The sequence below is a fragment of the Cuculus canorus genome, chromosome 3, assembly GCF_017976375.1.
Source record: "Cuculus canorus isolate bCucCan1 chromosome 3, bCucCan1.pri, whole genome shotgun sequence".
Lineage (NCBI taxonomy): Eukaryota > Metazoa > Chordata > Aves > Cuculiformes > Cuculidae > Cuculus > Cuculus canorus.
The window spans coordinates 67,439,375-67,463,098 of NC_071403.1; the positions used below are offsets into that span (position 1 = coordinate 67,439,375).

The following is a 23,724-nucleotide window of genomic DNA, read 5'->3' on the forward strand; positions in this document are numbered from 1 at the left end:
GGGAGGCCCTGGCCCAGGTTGCCCAGAGGAGTGGTGGCTGCCCCATCCCTGGAGGTGCTGAAGGCCAGGTTGGATGGGGCTTTGAGCAACCTTATCCAGTGGGAGGTTTCCCTGCCCATGGCAGGGGGCTGGAACTGAATGGGCTTTAGGTTCCTTTCCCACTCAAAGCACTCTATGATTCTGATTCCCACTGAAGAAGCCATGTGTTGGCTCTCTCTGGTTTTGTTTTCTTAGGCAGAAGACATGCGAGAAATTGTCGATAATGAGTTGGGATTTAAGCAGGTTTCTTTGAGCTGCCCAGACAAATCTAAAATATACCTGTTTGTTTCCAACGAGAAGATGATTGTTGGGTGCTTGGTGGCTGAATCAATCAAGCAGGTACGAGTTATTAATTGTAAGGGGAGGGAATTAATTGCAGGCTTATAATGGGGTGATAAACAAAGGAAATAAACAAAAACCCCACCCAAAAGCAACAAAATAAAAGGAATTGAGGAAAAATATACTTTTGTTAGGGTGTGGTGTTGCTGGCTGGAGGTAGCAGGGTTTATGGAGTGGATACCGTGGTGACCACCTGTCTGACCCTGGTTTGGGTGCTGAGCTGGGTGCTCTTTGTAAGAGAGCAGAACTCGAAGCTGGACATGCGGGAAGGCTCGTGGCTCTGTATATCATGAGGAAGGACCAGTCTTGATGCCTCTGCCCATCCCAACAGGCTTTCCGGGTGCTGTCAGAGCCCGGAGCTCCGATGTCCCCCAGCAAAGATGCCCTGCAGCACCAGCGGGCCTGGCGCTGCTCCACGGAGCCGGAGCCGGCTGTCTGCGGCATCAGCAGGATCTGGGTGTTCAGCCTGAGACGCAGGAAAGGCATTGCCCGACGCATGGTGGATGTGGTCAGGTAGGGAGCATCTGGGGTTTATCCTTGGGGAGAAAGTGGTTGCAGCAAAGAGTGCTTAGAAGGAACTTATGGAGAGGGATAAATTTGTGCCATTAAGTATGTCTGGAATCCCCACTTCCTATGAGAGTGATATAAAAATAACAGATGTCTGCTTGATATTGATTATTAGATACAAATATTGCTTAAAAATAGGACACAAATGTGGGCCAAGCTGCTAAGTGCTGGGTCTGACTGGAACACAGAGCTACACAGACTGGATTTTCCATGAGAAATTGTGCTTAGTGCAGAAAAAACACATATGTGTATACATATATATATATATGCTGGGTGGAGAATGGATTTGGAGCAGCTCTGAGAAGGAGCTGGGGGATGAGAAGCTCAACATGAACCAGCAATGGGTGCTCACAGCCCAGAAATCCAAACCATGTCCTGGGCTACATCCAAAGCAGTGGGACCAGCAGGGCCAGGCAGGGGATTCTGCCCTTCTGCTCTGCTCTGTCTGGTGAGATCCCACCTGGAGCTCTGCATCCAGTTCTGGAGTCCTCTGCACTGGAAGGACATGGATCTGTTGGAGCAGGTCCAGAGTAGGCCATGGAGATGATCTGAGTGCTCTAACCCCTGCATCATCTTTGTGGCCCTCATAGACTGTTGTGCCTGGTTCCTGATGTCTCCAGAACCCAAGAGGGCAAACAGGCATCTCCCAACGCTTCTCTCTGGTTTGAGGAGAAATAACATCTTCTTTCAGAAGGCTGTGAAAACATCTCTGGGTGTGTTCTGGCTGCCTGCAGTGCCCCAATAACTCCACTCTCTCTTTCCAGGAGCACCTTCATGTATGGCTGCTACCTGAGCACCAATGAGATCGCCTTCTCCGACCCGACACCAGATGGGAAGCTCTTCGCCATGAGATATTGCCAAACGCCCAATTTCCTGGTTTACAATTTTATTTATAACAACTGACTTTAACTGAATTTATGACAAGCTGAGGTTGGTTTAAACGTAATTTGATGTTTTAATTAACATTTAAGTCTTGTTACTTGGCTGAATGCTGTTTTCCTGCTGAGCACCAAGTCCTTTGGGAGCCAATGTCACTTTGTGTACAGAGTTGTGTTGGATTTTAGTGTCTGCTTGGATTTCAGGCAGGTTTGTTTCTTCTGAAATCAAGTTTATTGCAAGTAACTTAATTAATCTAAAGAGTTTTAATTAATATAAAGATGGCTTTTTGCTCTCTGGTGTCTGGGAACGCGAGTCAGCTTTCTGCACTTCCTAAACTTAAGCACAGGGCATGGAATGTTTTCAAACCACCCTCCCCACAGGAATTCCCCAGTGGATTAAGAGCTGGAACCCTCCTGGGTAAGCTATCACGGGGGGCAGTTGCCTGCTTAATAAAGTGTGGGAAACACTGCTGCACAAACTTGGTTTTGTGTATGGAAGAGATGTGGGAATGCTTCAAACCTCTCTCCTAACTGGAGGAGCTCAGAGAAGGCTGAAACAACATCTGAGGGACACAGATGTGTTGCAACTTCTTTCTCCCCATCAAGTTGAGGGCAGGAATTTCCCCAACCAGCAGTTTTCCTTCTTACCTTTCTAAATCTAATCCCTGAGGACCCACAACTGCACCGCAGGGCTTGGGAAGAGCTGTCCCTGAGCTCTGTAGCACGGTTGTGGAAGCTCGAATGCTTTCACTCCTGGCTCAGACCTGCCTCCAAGACCTCCACAATGCATGCAGCTGAGGGGCGTTTCTTGGGATCCTCGCTGGTGCAGACAGAAAAGAGGTCGATCATGCGCTGGTATGATGAGTCAAGTTCTTCCATGTTGAGGGCTGGGCGGGTTCCCAGGGCTGCATAATAGGCTTCCTCGTCAAAGCAGTCTTCGTCAAAGGACTCATCTGGAGAAGAAGGTGGAAAAGGTGTTGGGAAGAGTGCTGGGAACTGCTTCACTCCCTTGGAGCATGGGGCTTTGCTCCTCACACATCACAGACAGGTTTGGGTGGGAAGGGACTTTTAAAGCCCATCCAGTCCAACTCCTGCAGTGAGCAGGGACATGTTCAACTGGATCAGGTTGCTCAGAGCCCGGTCCAACCTGGCTTTCAACACCCGCAGGGATGGGGCAGCGACCACCTCCCTGTGCAACCTGGGCCAGGACCTCACAACCCTCAATATAAACAATTGCTGCCTTATATCTTGTCTGAATCTCCCCTCTTTCCGCTTCAAACTGTTCCCCCTCATCCTGTCCCTGCACTCTTTGATCAAGAGCCCCTTCCCAGCATTTCTAGAAGCCCTTTCAGTACTGGAAGCTGCTCTAAGGTCTCCCCACAGCCTTCTCTTCACCAAGCTGAACAACCCCAACTCTCTAAGCCTGTTGTCATGCGGGATCATCCCTGTAGCCTCCTCTGGACTCGCTCCAACAGATCCATGTCTTTCCTGTGCTGAGGACTCCAGAAATGGTCGCAGAGCTCCAAGTGGGATCTCACCAGAGTGGAGCAGAGGGGCAGAATCCCCTCCCTGGCCCTGCTGGTCCCACTGCTTTGGATGCAGCCCAGGACACGGTTGGCTTTCTGGGCTCCAAGCACCCATTGCTGGCTCATGTTGAGCTTATCCCCCAGCACCCCAGGTCCTGCCTTGCAGGCAAGATGTGACCTTCATGTCAGCTGCCCTATTCCTCAGCCCTAATCACTGCCTGGGCTCCATCCTGACTTTCCCTTTGACTGAAATCACTTATTTTGAAGCTATTTCTACCCCAGCAGAGAAAATGGGAGCCACCCCTGCAGAGAGGGTTGGGGAAAATGAGACTGAGAGCAGGAGTGAGACATCCCCCCTCAGCTGCCTGGAGACAGAGTTAGCAAACACAAGCCAGGCTGTTCTGTGACAGCTGGAGCAAGTGGAGTTTTCCCAGCACACCCTGTATTTTTTAGCTTTGTATTGCTCCAAAGTGCAGACTTTTGGGCCCCTTGCTACAAGAAGATGCTCCCCAAACAAACCTTCATCCTCAGACTCATCACCCAGGTTGAGGTGGGGCACGGAGAGGGTCATCATTTCCCAGAGAGTCAGCCCAAAAGGGAAGATGTCGGCCTTGTCAGTGATGACACCATCATCCTGCAGAGCTTCCATGGGTTTCCAAGGCTCAGTGCCGATATAGCAAAGCTCTGGGTCGCTCACTGGAATGGAATGACATGGCTCAGGGTCTCCTGAGACTTGCAGATACCAAGACATAGTCACAGCTCACCATGCAGCAGGGATTAAGCCCATTGGTTTGCTCAGGCGTGCTAAAGCCACAGGGCAGGATCTCTTGGGGGCCTGAACCAATTTCTCTTTCACATCCATGTAGTCTCACATCCACAGCTACCCACACATTGCAGGGCTCCTGCTTCTCCTCCACTGGCCAGCAATGCTTGCGAGTGCCTGTGGAGAAACCTCCGTGAGGAGACTCATGGTGAAGTTGCTGGGGTTACTCAGAGTACGAGGAGAAGCACTGAAGGGCAGAGATGGGCTCTGAGCATACACTGGCCGCAAGGCACCTGGCAGTGAAGAGTTGTGGAGTTACCTGTGTTGTATCCAGGGGTTTCTTTTCCTTGGCTCATCCCAAAACAAATTCTCACCACTTTGTTCAACTTAAAATCGTAGAATCATGGAATGGTTTGGGTGGGAAGGACCATGGGCAGGGACACCTCCCACTAGATCGGGTGCTTAAAAGCACCATCCAACCTGGCCTTGAACACCTCCAGGGATGGGGCAGCCACCACTTTGGGCAACCTGGGTCAAGGCCTCCCTGCCTTGACAGGAAAACATTTCTTCCTGAGATCTCATCTCAACCTCCCCTCTTGCAGCTTCAAACCATTCTCCGTCATTCTATCCCTGCACTCCCTGATCAAGAGACCCTCCCCAGCTTTCCTGGAACCCCTTTCAGTACTGGGAGGCTGCTTTAAGGTCTCTCCACAGCCTTCTCTTCAGGCTGAATAACCCCAGCTCTCTCAGCCTGTCCTCGGATGGGAGGTGTTCCAGCCCTTGGAACATCTCCATGGCCTCCTCTGCACTCGCTCCAACAGATCCATGTCCTTCCTGTGCTGGGGACTCCAGAACTGGACAGGGCTTCAGGTGAAGTCTCACCAGAGCACAGCAGAGGGGCAGAATCCCCTCCCTGACCCTACTGATGCTACTGCTTTGGATGCAGCCCAAGACACGGTTTGGCTTTCTGGGCTACCAACGCCCATTGCCGGCTCATGTGGACCTTCTCCCCCACCAACACCCCCAGTCCTTCTCTCCACTGTGTTAAATTTAATGCCTTCTTGATCTTAATTAGCCCTATGAGAGCTGACATGATAAACTCTCAGCATGATGAAAGAAGCACCAGCTCTGACTCCATCCCTTATATCCCCCTCCCAATCACAGGCACAGCTCCTAAGGGGAAGGTGCCCCATTCCCCCCACTATCCCTAGCAAACTCCCAGACTGTCACCAAATCTCAGCTGTTCAGGAACCTTTTCTCATAAGGGCTGATCAAAGACAAACCTGTAATAAGCAAATTCCCAGAGAAGCGGTTCTGCCCTATCCCTGGAGGTGTTGAAGGCCAAGTTGGATGAGGCTTTGAGCAACCTGATGCAGTGGGAGGTGTCCCTGCCCATGGCAGGGGGTTGGAGCTGGATGGGCTTTAAGGTCCCTTCCAACCCAAAGCATTTGGTTTAGTAGTGGACAGGTATGGTTGAACTTGATCTCAAATGTCTTTTCCAACCAAATGATTCTATGATTCCATGATCCAGTGGAATCCCTCAGTACTTCATGGGCTGCTGCGCATCCATCCTTGGCAGCCACAGGGCCGGGGACCCAGCATCCGCACCATCACTGGGTTCCTATGATCTCCTCCAGTCCATGAAGAGGCAAAACCAAACTCAGGGTTGGGCAAAAAGGACCCCTTCCTGTGAATCCAGCCCTGAAACTGATCCTTTAACCACTCTCCTCTCTGGGAGATGGGTTTGGGTCGGAACAGACCTTAAAGATCATCTGCCTGCAGCTCTCTCACTCCGTATAAAAGAAAATGGCCACAAATAAAAACGTAACAGAGCAGCTTTATAAATTATGAGGCTGTAGCTGGTGCAAGTGCTGTGTAAAGCAGCAGAGAAAAGTGTTCTTGTAATTAACCCAAACCCATTCCTGCTGTTCACAGCCAAGCTGCGACGCCGCTAGACATCTGCTTCTCGTTTCCCTCCAGGCTTTATAACTCTCGCGGTTGAATCATGCTTCCTTCCAGCCCTACAAGAACGATTCATTTAGTTAATTCTCTGGCAAAAGCAGCTCAGCAGGGTCTGACCCAGCGTAGAACTGTTTGGTTGGAAAGCACCTTTGAGATCACTGAATCCAATCGTATCTGTCCACTACTAAACCAGACCCCCGAGCACCTCATCTACCTGGCTTTTATACCCCTCCAAGGATGTAGCCTCCACCACTGCCCTGGGCAGCCTCCACCAGGGATTCACCACTCTTTGAGGAAAGAAACTGCTCCTAGTATCGAATCTAAACCTCCCCAGCGCAAATTGAGGACATTTCCTCTCATCCCATCACTTGTAACGTGGGACAAGCGACCAGCACCCACCTCACTCCAACCTCCTTTATGGGAGCTGCAGAGAGCGATGAGGTCTCCCCTCAGCCTCCTCTTCTCCACACTAAACAGCCCCAGAGCCCTCAGCTGCTCCCAGAACTCTGGGCTCCAGACCCTTCCCCAGCTTTGTTCCCCTTCTCTGGATGCGCTCCAGCCCCTCAAGGTCTTTCTTGGAGTGAGGGGCCCAGAAGTGAACCCAGGATTCCAGTGCCGAGTGCAGGAGGATGATCCTTTCCCTGGTCCTGCTGGCCACACCATTTCTGATACAAGCCAAGATGCCATTGGCCTTGCCAACCTGGGCCAATGCTGGCTCATGTTCAGTCGCTGTCAACCAACACCCCCAGGGCCTTCTCCTCCAGGCAGCTTTCCAGCCACTCTTCCCCAAGCCTGGAGCGCTGTATAGGATTGTTGTGACCCAAACGCAAGACCTGGCACTTGGCCTTGTTGAACCCCATCCCATCGGCCTCAGCCCATGTATCCAGCCTGTCCAGATCCCTCTGCAGAGCCTTTCTGCCCTCAAGCAGATCAACACTCCCACCCAATTTGGTGTCATTTGCAAACTGACGGAGGGAGCACTTGATCCCCTCATCCAGATCATTGATAAAGATATTGAACAACCCTGGACCCAGCACCGAGCCCTGGGGACACAGCTTGGTACCAGCACCAACTGGAATGAACTCCATCCCCCACCACTCTTTGGGCTCGGCCATCCAGCCAGTTTTTTATCCAGCATCTCACGTGCAATCACGCTTCTGCCCATGGGAGAGAATGGATGAGTGTGGAAGGGCACCAGAGAGACAACACTGTTCTGGAGAATTAAAGCTAGACCTTCTGGAGATCCCTCTCACCCAGGCATGGTGCAAAGCACTCGCCAGTACTTCCCTGCTAGGATATGGGAGGGTCAGGGTGTTCACTCCGCTCCTCTGGCAGCCACCAGGTTCCCATCCTGGCCGCCCAACCTACCGGTCATGTTCTCATCCAGAGGCAGCGACACTCCCACGTCACATATCTTGATGGATTCAAAGTCACCTTTAACGACCACGTTTGAAGACTTGATGTCTCCGTGGAGTAGCTTCTTATCATTGTGAAGATACTAAAGGGCAGAGAGGAGCTGTTAACATCTGCTTACGGCAACCCAGCATCCCAGAATGGTTAGGGTTGGAAGCTCTGGAGCTCATCTAGTCCACCCCCCTGCTAAAGCAGCATCACCTCCAGCGGTTGCACAGGAACATGTCCAGGCAGGGTTGGATCTCTCCAGAGCCTCCCTGGACAGCTGGTTCCAGTGCTCTGGCACCTGCACGGGAAAGAAGTTTTTCCCTATGTTCAGGTGGAACTTCCCAGGGTCCAGGGTGTGCTTGGTGCCCCTTCTCCTGTCGCTGGGCACCACTGAGCAAAGTCTGACCCTATCCTTCCACTTCAACCTGTCAGATATGGATCAGCACAAATGGGATCCCTCCCTCTGCTCTTCTGCAGGCTGAACAGACCCAGGTCTCCCACTGTCTCCTCCTAAGAAAGATGCTCTTGTCCCCTCCTCATCTCTGTGGCCTCTGATGGGTTCTCTCCAGTCATTCCTTGCTTTTCTGGAGCTAGGGAGTCCAGAACTGGACACAGGATTCCAGCTGGGACCTCCCTAGGGCAGAGCAGAAGGAGAGGAGAACCTCCCACACCCTGCTGGCCACCCACTTCTCCATGCACCCCAGGACACCCTTGGCCACGAAAGCACAGTGCTGGTTCATGGTTGGCTTGGTGTCCATCAGGACTCCCAGGTCCACACAGCTATGGAGAAGCAGAAGAAACCATCAGATTTGAACAACAAGGCACCAACTTCTTAACATTTAACATATTTAGCCTTAAAACCTCAAATTTGGGTCAACCCCTGCATCTAACATGTGGAAACGCAGGACTGGCTGTTCCACTCAGCCCAGTTTTGGGGGGTCAAGGTCATCTTTTACTGAAGAGTAAGCACTTGAGAGTGGGTGCAGAGTTATACAATGATGGAAGGAAAAGCCCTCTAAGCTCATCCAGTCCAACTGTCAGCCCAACTCCACCGTGCAGACTAAACTATGTCCCTAGGTGCCACAGCCACAGAGTTTTTTAATCCCTCCAGGGACGGGGACTCCACCACTGCCCTGGACAGATGGGGCAGCAGCTGACAGCCAAGCCCACACCCGTATTATCCCAGGTGCTCTGAGCTGTGTCACCATGGCAGCAATAGGGCACCTGCTACCCATTTTCACTGCCCAGAGAACACTAAGGAGGCAGGAGCCATTGGCTAGCATTCTCACTGGCTGGCAAGTGGGGCCAACAGGTAGCCCCGGCAGAGGGCAGCAGGACATTTGTGATGAAACCCCACAGCATCTCTTGTATGACTTCAATCTCAAGCTTTTGGGCTTGTTTTTTACTTAGGTCTGTGCAGCAACCTCAAGGCCTTACACAAAGCATCACAGCATCTGCTCTCCACCTGCTGACATGACCTTCTTGTACCTAAAGTCCTTTTATTTTCCCTGTGTCACCAGTGTATACGCTTATAGAATCAAAGAATCATAGAATTATTAAGGTTGGAAAAGACCTCTAAGCTCATCCAGTCCAGCCCAACGGTGTCTACTGAACCATGTCCTGAAGTGCCATAGCCACATATTCCTCAGCACCTCCAGGGCTGAGGAAATCCACCACTGCTCCGGGCAGCCTCTGCCAGGGCTTCACCACTCTTTCAGGAAAGAAATTGTTCTCAACATCCAGTGTAAACCTCCCCTGGTGCAACTCGAGAACATTTCCTCTCATCTCACCACTTGTTACTTCGGAGAAGAGAACAGCACCCACCTCACTCCAATCTCCTTTCCAGGAGCTGCGGAGGGTTAGCTATGGTCTCCCCTCAGCCTCCTCCAGGCTAAAAAGCCTGAAGTCCCTCAGCAGCTCCCAGAACCCCATGGTTCCAGACCTTTCCCCAGCTCCATTCCCAAGTCCCTCAGCTGTTCCACATTCACACAGAGCGCTATGGTCAACCTCAAACATACCTTCAGTCCCCTCGCCATGCTCAAGGCAACCTTGAAAATGGTGGTGGCGGGGAAAGGGCCCAAATGTTTTGCTCTTCTTTCTTCAATTAAGCAATCAAGAGACTTTTCTCCTCCGTACTCCATCGCCAGGCACATGCTCCCATCGCTGGCCTCTGTAAATGCACGGTAACCTTCACAACAGAGATTGAGTTGTTAGAAAGACCACGGAAACAGCAACAATTCCATGTGCTCGCTGGCCTGATGGAGACTGAGCATTTGGAGCTGCCCAGATGCTTTCCCAACAGCTACAACCAACCCCAAATGAATTCAGATCCCAGGAGGACCTGGCTCATGGCTTTTGTGGTAAGATTCAATGGTAGGTTCAATGAAGCCAAGTGCTGAGCTCTTGGCTCACAACCCCACGCAGCGCTCCAGGATTGGGGAAGAGTGGCTGGAAAGGACCTGGGGGTGCTGGTTGACCGCAGCTGAACATGAGCCATCAGTGGCCCAAGTGGCCAAGAAGTCCAAGAGCATCCTGGATCAGACATAGTGTGGCAGAGGTTCTGGGGCTGTTTAGTGCAGAGAAGAGGAAGCTGAGGGCAGATCTCATCGCTCTCTGCAGCTCTCGGAAAGGAGGTTGTAGCGAGGTGGGCGTTGGTCTCTCCTCACAAGCAAGAAGTGATGAGAGAAAACGGCCTCAAGTTGTTCCAGAGGAGGCTTAGATTGGATAACAGGAATAATTTCTTCACCAAGAGTGTCCTCAGGCACTGTCAGAGGCTGCCCAGGGCGTTGGTTGAGTCCCCATCCCTAGAAGTGTTTAAAAGATGGGTGCTCAGGGACCTGTTTTAGTAGTGGACAGGTATGGTTGGATTCGATGCTTTCCAATCAAACTATTCCATGATTCTATGATTCTGTAAAGCCACAGGAATGTCCCCAGAGGCCTGCGCAGCCCCAAGCAGGGCCACCAGCCACAAATATTTTTGAGGTAAAGGAGCTCTCTCCTGCGGGAGAGCCCTTGGATATGCCACTTGCTGCTTCCCAGCTCAGCTTTGCTCCCTATGCCAGAGGCAGTAAGGTTGAACCCAGTTTTTGTGGGATGGAGAACCAGAAGGAGAGGGAGGAGAGTAACAGCCAATCTGTGGGACCAACATCTCCAGCTGCAGAAGTGAGATCAAGGGCAGGGAGTGTTTGGGAAAGCCAAGCTCTTGGTTCGCAGGGACTGGTTCCCAAGGTAAGCACATACAGAGTGCTGGATAATCTTGCCATTCAGAGGGACCTGGACAGGCTGGAGAGGTGGGCCTGTGTGAACCTCATGGAATTCAAGAAGGCCATATGCAAGGCCCTGTATTTCGAGAAGCTGCCTTAGTCTGTGTTTCATTTCCGGTTTATCTTGTCTAAAATCTTATCTGCCAGTCAGAAAGGCAGCTGTTTTTTACTATCCTTTCCTTTGTGCGTTAAACTGCCTTGGTGTGGTCGTTTGGATTGGAAACACTGCATGCAAAGAACTTTGTTTGCATCCCTCAAATGGCGTGTCCTGCTTCTGGCAGGGATTTCAGAGCAGAGATAGATTTGGCCTTAGGCACCACAAACATCTCACTGCTTTTCGGTAAAAGGGAAGTCATGGGAAAAAGGTTTTTGCTATGCTGTTGTGCAAGGGTTTGCCATTTAGAGCTCCACCTGACGAGCGCTGCCTACAGACAGGAGCGAAGCGTGGAGGAAGGAATCAGTCATAGAACTGTGGAATGGTTTGGGTGGGAAGGGACCTTAAAGACCATCCATCTCCAACCTCCTGCCATGAGCAGGGACGCCTCCCACTGGATCAGGTTGCTCAAACCTTCAACTCTCTCAGCCTGTCCTTGTATGGGAGATGCTCCAGTCTTTGAATCATCTTCGTGGCCTCCTCTGGACCCGCTCCAACATGTCTTTCCTATGCTCATGAGCCCAGAGCTGGATACAGGGCTCCATGGAGGGAAGTTAAGGTGACCCATAATGGGCCTGAGCAAAGCCACAGGCAGCCAAGCAACTCCTTTCCAACTCATACAGATGGGGCAAGCACGCAGCAATCCTCCTGCTGCTCATCTCCCCAAACATCCCACCCCAAAGCTTCAACATCCCACAGCCCAATGAGGAGATAAGGAATCCCCAGCCCTCATTACAAGAGGAGCCCAGAGGCAGGAAGGGCAGAAAAACCTTGCAGTAGCCTTGCGTCCCATCAGTTTGCTCCAGAGTTGGCTCCAACACCCTCATTTGGAATTTAGGCAGCACTGGCTGTGCTGGAAACTAACCTACGATGTTGGGGTGCTGGAGATTCTTCAAGATCTTGGCTTCTTCGTTCAGTCTCTGCTGGTATATGCTTTGCTGCCCCTGGCTGCATTTGGAGTTGATTTTCTTCACAGCCCACGGGGAATGCGACAAACCTCTGGGAGATCTGCATAGGAAAAGCCAGAGAACCGCTTCATTTGTGAGCAGAAACCAGGGTAAAAGCTCATGTTGGTCGCTGAGGAGCAATTCTGGAAAGCATATCCGTTCAGTTAGTGGAATTAATGAAGAACAATACTAAAATCATAGAATCATAAAACAGTCTGGGTTGGAAGGGAACCTTTAAACCCATCCAGCCCAGCCTCTACAGTGAATAGGGACATCTTGAACTGGATCAGGTTGCTCAAAGCCCCATCCAATATGATGGGCTTTTCCCCAGCACCAATACCTCCAGCACACATGTGACAGCTAGAATTCCCAGCCCTTCATCATCTCTGTGCTGATTTGAAGGGGAGTGGACAGCATCCGAAGGTCAGTGATGCAGCACTTCCCTGCTCAGAATTCAATCCCTTCCCATCCCCTTGGGGAAAAAAAGATTACAAGCCCAATTTCCGAGCACCACATTATGCCTGCGTGCACACACGTACCTTTTCATCAAGTAGACGTTGACTCCAGTGCCACATCCAAGCTTCTGCATGAAGGGAGAGGCTGGGATAGTGACAGAAACCGGCTGTGCATCTAAATAGGAAAGAAACCCCAGCCCCAGGGGTGAGCCCAGATCAAACAGCACCGGAAGCTGCTCCCCAGAGAGAATCCCATCTGTGATTTCATGACCCTTCCCCAGCTCCATTCCCCTTCTCCAGGCCTACTCCAGCACCTCAAAGTCTGTCTTGGAGTGAGGGACCCAAAACTGAACCCAGGATTTGAGGTGTAGCCTCATCAGTGCTGAGTGCAGGGGGATGATCCCTTCCCTGCTCCTGCTGGCCACCCCATGGCTGATCCAAGCCAGGATGCTGTTGGCGTTCTTGGCCACCTGGGCCACTGCTGGCTCATGTTCAGCCGCTGTCGACCAGCAACCCCAGGGCCTTTTCCTCTGGGCAGCTTTCCAGCCACTCTTCTCCAAGCGAGGAGCGCTGCACAGGGTTGTTGTGTCCCAAGTGTAGACCCGGCACTTGGCCTCCTTGAACCCCATCCTGCTGGTCTCAGCCCGTGGATCCAGCCTGTTCAGATCCCTCTGCAGAGCCTTCCCGCCCTCCAACAGATTGCCTCTTCCACCCAGCTTGGTGTCATCTGCAAACTGACTGAGGGAGCACTCGATCTCCTTGTCCAGCTCATGGATAAAGATGTTAAATTAGACTGGCCCAAACACTGAGCCCCAGGGACACTGCTTAGGATTGACACCAATCGGACTGAGCTCCATTCACCTCCATCTCCTGGATTTCCTGCTGGTCCCTATGGGAATATTTAGGCCTCACTCTAGGAGGCGACTCACCACATTTCTCTTTGTAAGCCAGGCTGGATGGAGATTTGAAGGCTTCCATTGCTGCTAACAGTCCTGATCTCTAAAGGAAGAGAGGCTCTGTTACACCTCCAGCCCCAAAACGCCCGAGAAATGCGCTCAGGAGGAGCCAGAAGCAGGATTTGTGCAAAGCTCAAGCTCTAACCTGTGTGGTGGCATTACAGGCTCCACAAAAGGACAGATCCCCAGACCCATCTCTGGGGGTGAGGGGAGATACCAGGTTGGGGGTGTATGTCAGGAAATGACTCCCTGTTCCCATTGCCATTCCCCTTCCTGATTCCAACCCTGTTCCTCTTCCTGGTTCCCCCCTTCCCAGTTCCTGTTCCAGTCCTGGTCCTTTTCCCAATCCTGTCCCCATTCCCATTCCCTGATCCTGTTCTTAGTTCCCCACTCCCATCCTCTTTCCCTATCCCACTCCCATCCTATTTCCTGTTCCCCATCTCCTTTCCTGTTCTCCTGTCCCTATTCCCAGTTCTCCATCCTTCTTTCTGATCCCTGTTCTCGTTCCCAATCCTTGTTCCAATCCCTGTTCCGTGTTCCTATCTCCATCCCGTTTCCCTTTCCTGTCCCCCTTCCCAAAACCATCTCCTTTTCTGTCCCCATTCCATTTCCCATCCTCCTCCCTGTTTGTATCCCTGTCCTCGTTCCCATCCCCATCCCTGTCCTTGTTTTATTTCCCAGTCTCAGTGCATGTTCTCCATTCCAATCCCCCCCATCCTCATACCTTTTCCTGTACCCATTCCCGTTCACATTCCCATCCACATCCCCTTTCCTATTCCAAATCCTCATTCCCCAATCCCTGTTCCACTTTCCCGTTCTCATCCTCAACCCTGTTCCATTTCCCTTTCCTGTCCCCTTTCCCATCCCCATCCCATTTCACTTTCCTGTCCCCATCCCCATCTCTGCTCCCGCTTCATTTCCTGGTCTCAGTCCATGTTCTCTGTTCTTTGTTCCCATCCCTGTTCCTGATCCGCATTCCTCAATCCCTGTTCTGTGCTCGCATCCCCATCTCCGTCTCATTTCCCTTTCCTGTCCTGAGTTGCATCCCCATCCCCTTTCTGGCTCTCATCCCCATCCCTGTCCCCGTTCCATTTCCCAGTCTCAGTCAATGTTCTCCATTCTTGGTTCCTATCCCCATTCCCTTTCCCCATCCCCTCTGCTTTTCCCTTTCCCCATCTGCTTCCCCTTTCCCTTTCCTCATCCCCTTCCCCATTTCCTTTCCTCATCCCCTTCCCCACCCCCTTTTCCCTTTGCCCCATCCTCTTTTTCCCCCATCCTCTTTCCCCATCCCCTTTTCCCTTTCCCCATTCCCTTCCCCCATCCTCTTTCCCCCTTTCCCCATCCCCTTCCCCCATTCCCTTTTCCGATCCCCTTTTCCCGTTCCCCTTTTCCTTTTTTCCTATCCCTTTTCCCCTTTCCCTTTCCCTCATCCCCTTCCCCCTTTCTTCCACCCCCTTTCCTTTTCCCCATCCCCTTTCCCTTTCCCCTTTTCCCCCATCCCGTTTTCCTTTCCCCCGACCCCTTTACTTCTTCCCCCTTTTCCCCATCCCATTCCCCTTCTCCATCCCTTTTCTCCCGTCCCCCGTTACCCGCCGCCGCCGTTCAAACCCCGCGCTGCCCGCGCTACGGCGGCCTCGGGCGGACAAACGTGCTCGGAACGCGAAAGGGGCGGGGCCAGCGAGGCCAGCGCGAGGGGAAGGCGCCCGTTGGGGTGTCGTGGAGGGCACACTGGGGTCACCGAGCCTTTTGAAGGGAGCTCATGGTGTGCCAAGTCTTCTAGGAGGGCTCCATGGTGTTCCCAAGGCTTTTGGGGGGCTCCATGGTGCCCTCAACGATTTTTTGGGGCTTCATAGTGTCCCCAAGGCTTTGGGGGGGCTCCATGGCGTTCCAAGTCTTCTGGGGCGGCTCCATGGTGTACCCAAGGCTTTTTTTGGGCTGCATAGGGTTCCAAGTCTTCTAGGGGGGCTCCATGGGGTCCCAAGAGTTTTCTGTGGGCTGCATGGAGTCCTCTAGTCTTTGGGAGGGGCTGCATGGGGTCCCCAAGTCTTCTGGGAGGATCCCAAGCCCTTGTGGGGTGTCTCGGGGTGGTGGGGGGGGGTACCCACACCCTGGTGGCAGAGTGTCTCTGTGGGTGAGTCCCAGCGTGCTTCTCAAACCAGGGCTGAGCTGTCCCCCCTGGACACCCTCAAATCCCCATCGCTCTTCGATCCCCCTCTTCCCCCCTTCCCCGATCATGGCTGTGCCAGAACGGTAGAGAATAATAAAAAGCCTTTTATTTCTCTAATAATAAAACAATTTCAGGAAGCCCAGGTGAGATCCGTTGGGTGGCCCGAGCCCCCTCACCGACACCCTGTAGCCAAACTGGAGGTGTCCCCCACCCCGTCATGGTGTCAGGCATTTGACACCGGCATCCTCAGCATGGCCGCAGTTGGTCTTGCCCCAGCTGGAGAAGCTGCAGTGCAGAAGGCTCTCCTCTGTCCCCTTGCAGGAGACGTCGTCCATCCAGATCCTCCCGGTGCCTGCAAAAACAGGGACCTGGTGAGCACCGTCACACTGGCATCAGCATCAGCACCAACATTGACACTTCATAGACCCATTAAGGTTGGAAAAGACTTCTAAGACTATCCAGTCCAACCATCAGCCCAACCCCACTGTGACTGCTAAACCATGTCCGCAAGTGCCGTGGCCACATATGTTTGGAACCCCCCCAGGGATGGGGACTCCACCACTGCCCTGGCATCAATGGCGTCCTCCTGACGTATCAAGAGTGACAGAAGGTGGCACTGTGGTGTGGCAGGACCCTTAGGGCTGTGTCTCTGCTGGGCAGGTGCATTTTGGTGCCGAGGCAATCATGGGAGGAGAATCATAGAATGAGTTGGGTTGGAAGGGACCTTAAAAATCATCCAGTTCCAACTGCCCTGCCCTGGGTAGGGACACCTCACACTAGAGGAGGAACAGTTCTTCCCAGTTAGGACAACCCAAGCCAAGCCTGTGCCCTAACACAGGCTCTGGATGACAGCGTGCGAGGATCCCGAGCAGCTGCACCAGCTTCAAAGGGTGGTAGAGGACCAGGTGGGAGACAGGGGGAAGAAACCTGGCTGCGGGTAGCCAAGACAATGGTGGCAAAACAAGCTCTGGCATCTTCCCAGGCTATTGTGAAGGATACCAACTCTTGCAGGCATCTAGCTGCACTCAGAGTGAGTCTGGCCAACTGGCAAGGTCGTGGCTAGATGATGGCCATAGTGGCTGCCTGCTTTTGGGATCCATCACCTCCTTGGTAGCCCCAAGTAGCTGGAGAGCAGGTAGCTCAAAGGGTTAAAAACCCTATGTGGAAAGGGAAGTGGTCTGGGTAGAAACACCCCAACCCAACGGTTTGGGGCCAAAGGCCATCCCTCTGCTTGCCAAAGCGTTCCTGACATTTTCCCTCTGTTTTTAAAAGCTTTTCCTTTTCTTAAGTCTAAAGAGAAAATCAATCTCCAAAGCCACGTCCGGCTGAAGAACCCAAAGCTTTCGTTCAAAAACAACAAGACCCGGGAATGGTTCTGCAGTGCTGAGTCAGCGTGTGCACAGAGGGAGCCAGAGTGGAGGGATGAGCCACTTGGGCCACCGCCAGTGATGTGCTCGCACGCCGGCCCGTAAGCTGATGCCAAAATATTTGCAGACACCCAGGGCTGAATAAACCGATGTCCAGCCAGACTGAAGCTTCTCAGGCCACCACAGCCCATCTTCTTCTCATGGGAGGACATCCAGGCTTAGTTCTGGGAGGTCTCTGGTTTATTTATGGCTCGACTCCAGGTATCGTAGAATAGTTTGAGTTGGAAGGGACCATGAAGGTCATCCAGTCCAACCCCCCTGCAGTGATCAGGGACATCTCCAACCAGATCAGGTTGCTCGAAACCCAATTCAACCTGGCCTTGAATGTTTTCAGGGGTGGAGCCAGCTCTCTTGTATTGATGCCAGGTGAGGTGGAAGTAGAGGGGGAATGGTCTTACCTTGGCCAAAGCGGGCCATGCGATACACTTCCTCGGCGCCTCGGAAGCCCAGCATCCTGCACACCACGTCTCCATCCTTCTTGTCCCAGCCATCATCGCACACTGTGCCCCAACGCCGGTCGTAGAAGACCTCCACCCGTCCCTCATGGGAGCCAGAGCCATTCACCAGCCGAATCATCCCCTCCTCGGTGGTTGTTGCTGGAAAGAAAGAGGGGAGGTCAGATGGGGCATGGTTGCATCTCCAAGTGCTTCCCCTTGCCTGCTTTGTACCAACTCCCCATAGTGCCCATGGCTGCAGAAAGCACTGGATGATGGACTTCCAGGTGACCTGAAGACATACCACCACCACTGGCTGCTGGAGAGGTCCCATCGAATCCAGGGTTTTGCTGGAAGAGGCTGAGCCTTGCAATGGCCATGCGAAGACGAGAAACCTGTTTGCAGCCTCAAAGTGCTACAGGGAGGGCAGGTACCAAGTGAGGAGCAGTCCTGAACCATGAAGGTGAGACCAAATGGAGACAGTTCAGCCTTGTGATGAGAAGAGAGATCTCAACAACCATGCAGGAGGAGCAGGATGCCAGCAAAACTGGGGCACTAATAGTTTCCAAAACAGAATCTCAGGTGACCAAAAGGCTCTTCCAGCTTGGAAACAGGACCCCAGGTCAAGTCCGTGCTGCCCAGGTGGATCCTGACTTCATGTTTGAGGCGACAGTGAGGCTCATGTCAGTCTGAAATGCCAAACTGGAGTGGGAGGACCTCCCTACTGTAGCTTTGCTCCTTCCACTCCTGGTTGCCTTTCTGTGGCTGCTCAGCCTCCCTCCCCCATCATCACTCAGCATGGTTGCCTTCATCCTTCAGCCAGGGAGAAGCATGGAGTGGTGGTGGTTTATCTGACAGGGGAATGACTAAGGAGCTCAGCTCCAAAGCCACACTGCAAGGGTTGTTCCTCCACCCCCAGCCAAGGCAACCCAGCAAAGGAACTCAACACAAATCCCATTATTTAGGATGAGAAAGGGTTTAAACTGAGAAGATCACCATCAGGCAGCTGGGCTTGCTCCATGACTCACTGTGGGCTGGGACAGCAGCCATAGATGGAGCTGGGCTCCACCAAACAAGGTTGAATTGCAGCTGCTTGGAGAGATTTTCTCAAAGCCAGGGTGTGTGGGGTTTGTTTCCCTATCAAAACACACATTCCCATTGGAAATATATGATGATGTTTCTTCTCCCGTTCAAAGATGAATGGGGTTTGGATTGCTCCATGAAGCATTTCTAGGCAAATCAGTGTCCTCCTTGATCACCATCAACTCTGCAGCTCATCCTCCATGCTCAAGGCTGGTGCCTGATGGAAAAGGGGTTACGGGGCTGTGATCTGCTTCCATGCCACCACCACCACCACAACCACAGCCGCTACAGAAGTCCAGGCAACATAAAAGGGAAGAAAACCTTCTTGTCTGCTATGATTTTCCTGGTACACGGACCACAGCATCTTCTCAAGGATAACGTTGAAAGGTCTCCATGCCAAGAGGTGACCATTGCAGAGGGAACTATGAAGAGCTGGGTAAAATCTGACAGTGGTCCTGCTTTAACTTGTGGTGGTGGGATGTCGCAGGCAGCTGTGGTCAGCTGAGGTTTCTTTACAGAATCACGGAATTGTTTTGGTTCGAAAACACCATTAAGATCATCGAGTCCAACCATTCATCCAGGCCTGCTACAACCACCACTTGACCATGTCCCCAAGTACAACATCTACTCTTCTATTAAACACCTCCAGGGATGGTAACTCAACCAGCACCCTGGGCAGTCTCTTCCAATGCTCAACAACCCTTTCAGTGAAGAAATTCCTCCTCAAATTCAACCTAAATCTCCCCCTGGTGCACCTTGAGGCCATTTCCCCCTGTCCTGTCACTGGCAACCAAGGAGAAGAGACTAACACCCACCTGGCTACAACCTCCTTTTAGGTAGTTGTAGAGATCGATGAGGTCTCCCCTCAGCCTCCTCTTCTCCAGACTAAACAGCGCCAGGGACCTCAGACACTCCCAGAACCCCTGGGCTCCAGACCCTGTTTTGCGGAGTCTGCTAGCTGGCTCCTTCATTATCAACTTCCAAGGTCTGCAAGGCGAACAACGCCAAGCTGTAATGAACACTCCCAGCCTGCCTTGTCTGCTTTCGCACATCAACCCTTCCCCAGCTCCATTCCTCTTTTCTGCAAGTGCTCCAGCCCCTCAATGTCCTTCTTGGAGTGAGGGGTCCAGAACTGAACCCAGGATTGATTCGAGGTGCGCCCTCACTGGTGCTGAGTGCAGAGGGACGATCCCTTCCTTGCTCCTGCTGGCCATACCATGGCTGATCCAAGCCAGGATGCTGTTGGCCTTCCTGCCCACCTGGGCCACTGCTGGCTCACGTTCAGATGACTATCAATCAATGCCCCCAGGTTCCTGTCTTCCAGGCAGCTCTCCACCCACCTCTCTCCAAGCCTGTAGCATTGCATGGGGTACCTTTAGGCACCTTGGCACCTCAGGCACCTTGGCCAACCAAGCTGGTGTCCATGAGGTTGGCCAAGGCAGGCAAAGCATGGTTCCAATTGGAGTTGGGAGGTACAGGGTTAACGGGACATTTAGAGACTGGAGCAGCGTTTGGGTTCTGCTGCACAGAGATGCAATGGGTTTTGGCTCTGCCAGCAGTCTGGGACCTGCCCCAAAGTTGTTATTTTCATGTTTCAGACTCTGGGTTTTCCCTGGCTTGTTCCCAATGGGAGCAGGGCCACCTCTTCCGATGACTTCCAGAAACCATAGCCCTTGCTTGGCCTTGGGCCTGCTGACCTCCCACTTCCAGGGCCCACTTGGGGTCAGACTCTGGAAACCCTGAGCATGTTTTCCTGGATCTGAGCAGAGCTTCGGGATCACAGAGAAGCCAGGAAACATCTTGTGCTGTCCCTGAACCATCTCACTGGGATTTTGTACAGGCCTGCCATGGACCCAGAGTGGTGGCATCAGACCTCAGCAGGCTATTCTGGGATGCTCCTGGCTGTCATCTTCAGCCAGCCCTGCTAATGAAACATGCTTGCTCTCTGGGGTGGAACAAGTTGCCCAGAGAAGTGGTGGCTGCCCCATCCCTGCAGGCCAGGTGGGATGGAGCTCGGAGCTATCTGATCCACCTGCAGGGGAAGTGGACAGGGGCAGTGACCCAAACCTGAAAAACAAGAGTATCCCATTCCATAGACATCATAGTTGGGATAAAGCTGTGGGATCAGCAGGTTCAGGTTCCCTGTACTGCACAGGAAGGCTTTAAGCACTGGCTTAGGTTGTCCAGAGGTGGCTGCCCCATCCCTGGAGGTGATCAAGGCCAGGTTGGATGGCGCTTTGAGCAACCTGATCCAGTGGGAGGTGTCCCTGCCCATGGCAGAGGTTTGGAACTGGATGGACTTTGAGGTCCCTTCCAGCCCAAACCGTGCAGTGATTCTATGGGATGTCATGTAGCTTTGCACCAGAGATGGTGTCTGTGGGCTGGAGGAAGGCACTCTTCCAAGTAAAACATGTGCACTGGAGCTGTGGATGTTAAGCCAAGCTTATGCTGGGTCCAACAGCTTGTCCCCTGCTAGGGATCCAGCCCAACCTCCCTGCTCCAGGTAAGCAAACAGAGGGCGGAACGCAGCCAGGGAACCCAGGGTCTAGCACTTCTCCTCCACTACTCAGGCTGAGGTGGCAAGCCACGTGGTGTGGCTTCACAACTCCACGTGTTCAGTGACTCTGATCACCAGCATTGCAGCACCTGGGAGAAGGTCCCCTTGCCTGCCTGCTCTTCTGGCACCAAGGAATGCTGTGGCTTTGGGACCATTGTCCCTCTTGCACTCGAGCATCACAGGGCAAGAGATCCTCCATATAGACAGCTACATGGGGCATGGAGCCCACTGGCTGGGATAATCCTCTCCATTAAACCATCTATCTCTGCCTCCAAAGCCACCAGCATTCCTGAAGGGAGAACAGGCAGGTGACTGACAGTCCGGGACCAGCCCCCTACATCCAACATCAGCTGGTTGATCACCCTGTCCAGGACCAGCTCTATGTCTCCAACCCAAGTCAGCTGCTCATCCCACCATCCTCATTTCTCCCTCTTGTGAGTCTGTCCTCACCCTGGCTCTTTGCTGGATGCTTATCAGAGCCTTTGCGTGCTGGAAAATGATGACTGGTTTCACAAGGCAGGGAAGAGATGTGCAATCAGGGCATGGATCCAGGCACCACAAGGATGTTCTCATTAATCAGCAGGGTAAGGGCTGCTAATAAAGCTGTAGAGCTCAGCCACGTGAGTCCTGGACACAGCCTTTCCACTTAGCCTCTAGCAAGCCTTGCTTAGAGGGCTAATAAAACCCATAAGTCTCCTCCCAAACCAGTGCTGGCTGCTTGTAATGGCCCTGCAGCCTAGGTCATCCCAACCCAGCTCATCTCAGCCTAGCCTGTCTCATCCCAGCCTGGCTCATCCCAGCCCAGCCCAACCCAACCCAACCCAGCCCAGCCCAGCCTGGGGCTGTTTTGGTGCCCATGGGCCCTGAGGACTCTCCAAAAGCTGCAGCTGGAGTAGGGACTGCACTCAGGTCCTCGCCTTAAGGAGCTGGAGGAGCCTTTGGGAGATGCACCAGGTCCAAAGCGGATTTTCTGCTTCCTTGTGCTACAGAAGCTTGGCCAGGATCAGACCTTCCTGGGCTGCAGCTCCAGAGCAGCATTGGAGCATCACAGCCATGCTTCCTGCTTGTGGAATGACCTGGCCTTGTCCATCTTGAAGCAGCTCCTTGGCCCCTTCCCTTTCCAACAGATCCAATAAGCCCCCAAAGCATCATTTCTTCTTAATTTTGTGTGTGTGCGCTTGTTTTTGCTGCAGCAGTTCCTTCTGAACCCCTTGATCTAGCCCCTGCCCAGCCTCTCAAAAAAGATAAACAAGAACGGAAAGGCTAAAGAGGAGAAATTGTCCCTGGTGGCTGAGAAAACAAGAGCCAGATTCTTTGCAGCTGGGCCAAGATATCATCTCCCCCCTCTGGTAATGGAGACCATCTGCCCCCTGTTCCTTGCTCTTCTCACCTCTCTCTCCTGCTGCTCTTGCTCTCGTCCCTTTGATTTGGGAATATGGATGCAAACATCATGTTTCCAAGGATGAGATGTGGGGTACATCTATCCCAGGAAAAGAAGTAGTGATATAGGCCACGTTTGTACTTTGTGGATGGGAACCAGCTGCATTTGTCTACTGAGCAGAAGATGGAGGAGACTGGGGTCCTCAGTCCTTTCTGGGATGCTGGTGCATCCCACCATGGTGCTCCTTGCTCCCCAGCTGCTGCTCCTCTTCTAACCCTGCCTGCATTGCTTGGCACTGTTTGGGCATTATGGTGGCTGGCAGCCAGGACCCAGGTACCTAAGGCATGGGGGGACGTCCCTGGCATGGCAGGAGGAATGTCCTCAAGGAGGGATGAGGGATGAACCCAAGGAGGCAGGAGGGATGTCCTCAGGCAGAATGGTTGTCCTTTTGGTGTCAGGAGGGATGTTCCCTGAGAAGGTTGACCTCAGGGAGGCAGGAAGCATGTTTCTGGAGAGAGAGGGGAGATGCCCTCAGGAAGGGATGACCTCAGGGAGGTTGGAGAGATGTCCCCTGGGAAGGATATCCTTGGGAAAGCAGGAAGGATGTCTCCAGGGAGGCAGGAGAGATGTCCCTGAACAGGCAGGGGGCATGTCCAAAGTCTGGAGGAAACCATCAGCATCTCCAGGGGTCTCAGGGATGAGATCCCTACACTGCATAGCCATAGCACAACAAAGGATGGGCAGGATCCGGCCCTGGGCGTGGTCCCTGGCATTTTTTTGGCCCAGAAGACCAACATGAGGGACTGGTGGGCACATATTGATCTTGGCCCCAGAGGAAATCTCAAAGCAGCAGCAGCGCTGCTGGACACGGCTGAGGTTGGCAGTAGAGTGTGGCCCAGGTGCCTTCATCCAAACAGTTGCTTCCATCTTGAAGTGATGGAAAACTGCTTCCTAAGGCAAATCCTGCCATGGGGCGATGGGTGGGAGAAATGTATCCTTCCAGCCCTTCATTTCTTTCTCTGACAGTTCTGGGCTGTTGCTGGGTTGGTGATGGTGCCAGCAAATGCCTGTGCAGGTGGATGAGCTCAGCCCTGAGCTTGGTCCTATTTGTTCCCCAGGAAGAAGCAGGAGTGAAATCTCCAGCTGGCTTCAGGCATCTTCAATCCAGCTCCCCCAGCCTGGCTGGGGTCTCAGCACGCTGAGGGCTCCAGGGGCTGCAGAACAAGGTGCTTCCCATTTCTTGGCTCTGCCTTAATATCACAACCGCTTTCCTTGAGCATCTTTGGTCCTTGCACGCTGCCAACATCTCTCCCACCTCCCTGCCATTCCAGCTCCTCCTTCCTTGCCCAGGGAGGAAGTAAGGATACCCCAAGGATGCTGATGTCCCCAAGCATGGGGCTTGGCAGCATTGTCCCGACGCCGACT

At 52.8% G+C, this 23,724-nt stretch overlaps 3 protein-coding genes across 10 annotated transcripts in view; 1 reads left to right on the forward strand and 2 right to left on the reverse strand.

Moving 5' to 3' along the window:
* ESCO2 (establishment of sister chromatid cohesion N-acetyltransferase 2) overlaps positions 1-1,858 on the forward strand; it is an 18,803-nt gene extending 16,945 nt beyond the window's left edge. For 4 of the 5 annotated variants that reach the window (XM_054062637.1, XM_054062638.1, XM_054062634.1 and 1 more), the window contains exons 9-11: positions 235-378; positions 710-891; positions 1,710-1,858. In XM_054062637.1, the coding sequence (XP_053918612.1) occupies positions 235-378; positions 710-891; positions 1,710-1,848 (465 nt within the window). In that variant the 3' untranslated portion in view covers positions 1,849-1,858. The remainder of the gene's footprint in view (positions 1-234; positions 379-709; positions 892-1,709) is intronic. The other variant, XM_054062636.1, reaches the window with a different exon arrangement.
* On the reverse strand, positions 933-14,885 carry PBK (PDZ binding kinase). 3 transcript variants are annotated; one of them, XR_008449127.1, is made up of 9 exons: positions 13,396-13,632; positions 13,224-13,293; positions 12,379-12,469; positions 11,758-11,900; positions 9,494-9,663; positions 7,443-7,572; positions 3,869-4,045; positions 2,472-2,776; positions 933-1,604 (listed from the first exon to the last, which is right to left on the reverse strand). XR_008449127.1 is itself a non-coding variant. In XM_054062645.1 (8 exons), exons 2-8 carry the CDS (start codon positions 13,270-13,272, stop codon positions 2,571-2,573), a joined length of 966 nt encoding a protein of 321 aa, XP_053918620.1. In that variant the 5' UTR covers positions 13,273-13,293; positions 14,840-14,885; the 3' UTR covers positions 2,554-2,570. The 3 variants fall into 3 exon arrangements, 2 of the variants coding, with proteins under 2 accessions (XP_053918620.1, XP_053918621.1); XM_054062645.1 differs by lacking the exons at positions 933-1,604; positions 13,396-13,632 and adding an exon at positions 14,840-14,885 and having other exon boundaries at positions 2,554-2,776; XM_054062646.1 differs by lacking the exons at positions 933-1,604; positions 13,396-13,632 and adding an exon at positions 13,975-13,993 and having other exon boundaries at positions 2,554-2,776.
* A 638-nt stretch (positions 14,886-15,523) lies between these two features.
* The window catches only part of SCARA5 (scavenger receptor class A member 5), a 43,559-nt gene continuing 35,358 nt past the window's right edge, over positions 15,524-23,724 (reverse strand). For both annotated transcript variants that reach the window (XM_054063702.1, XM_054063701.1), the window contains exons 8-9: positions 17,243-17,440; positions 15,524-15,769 (exon numbers count right to left, since the gene is read on the reverse strand). In XM_054063702.1, coding sequence (XP_053919677.1) covers positions 15,633-15,769; positions 17,243-17,440 — 335 coding nt within the window. In that variant the 3' untranslated portion in view covers positions 15,524-15,632. The remainder of the gene's footprint in view (positions 15,770-17,242; positions 17,441-23,724) is intronic.

Bases quoted from the DNA above. Each gene is read 5' to 3' on its own strand.
- PBK (XM_054062645.1), bottom strand. From the start codon at position 13,272: ATGGAAGCCTTCAAATCTCCATCCAGCCTGGCTTACAAAGAGAAATGT. The intron at 7,573-9,493 runs GTATGTTTGAGG...TCTGCCCTTTAG, and splicing joins GCATGGCGAGGGGACTGAAG to TATCTTCACAATGATAAGAA. The intron at 2,777-3,868 runs GTTTGTTTGGGG...CTTCTTCTCCAG, and splicing joins TGATGAGTCTGAGGATGAAG to ATGAGTCCTTTGACGAAGAC.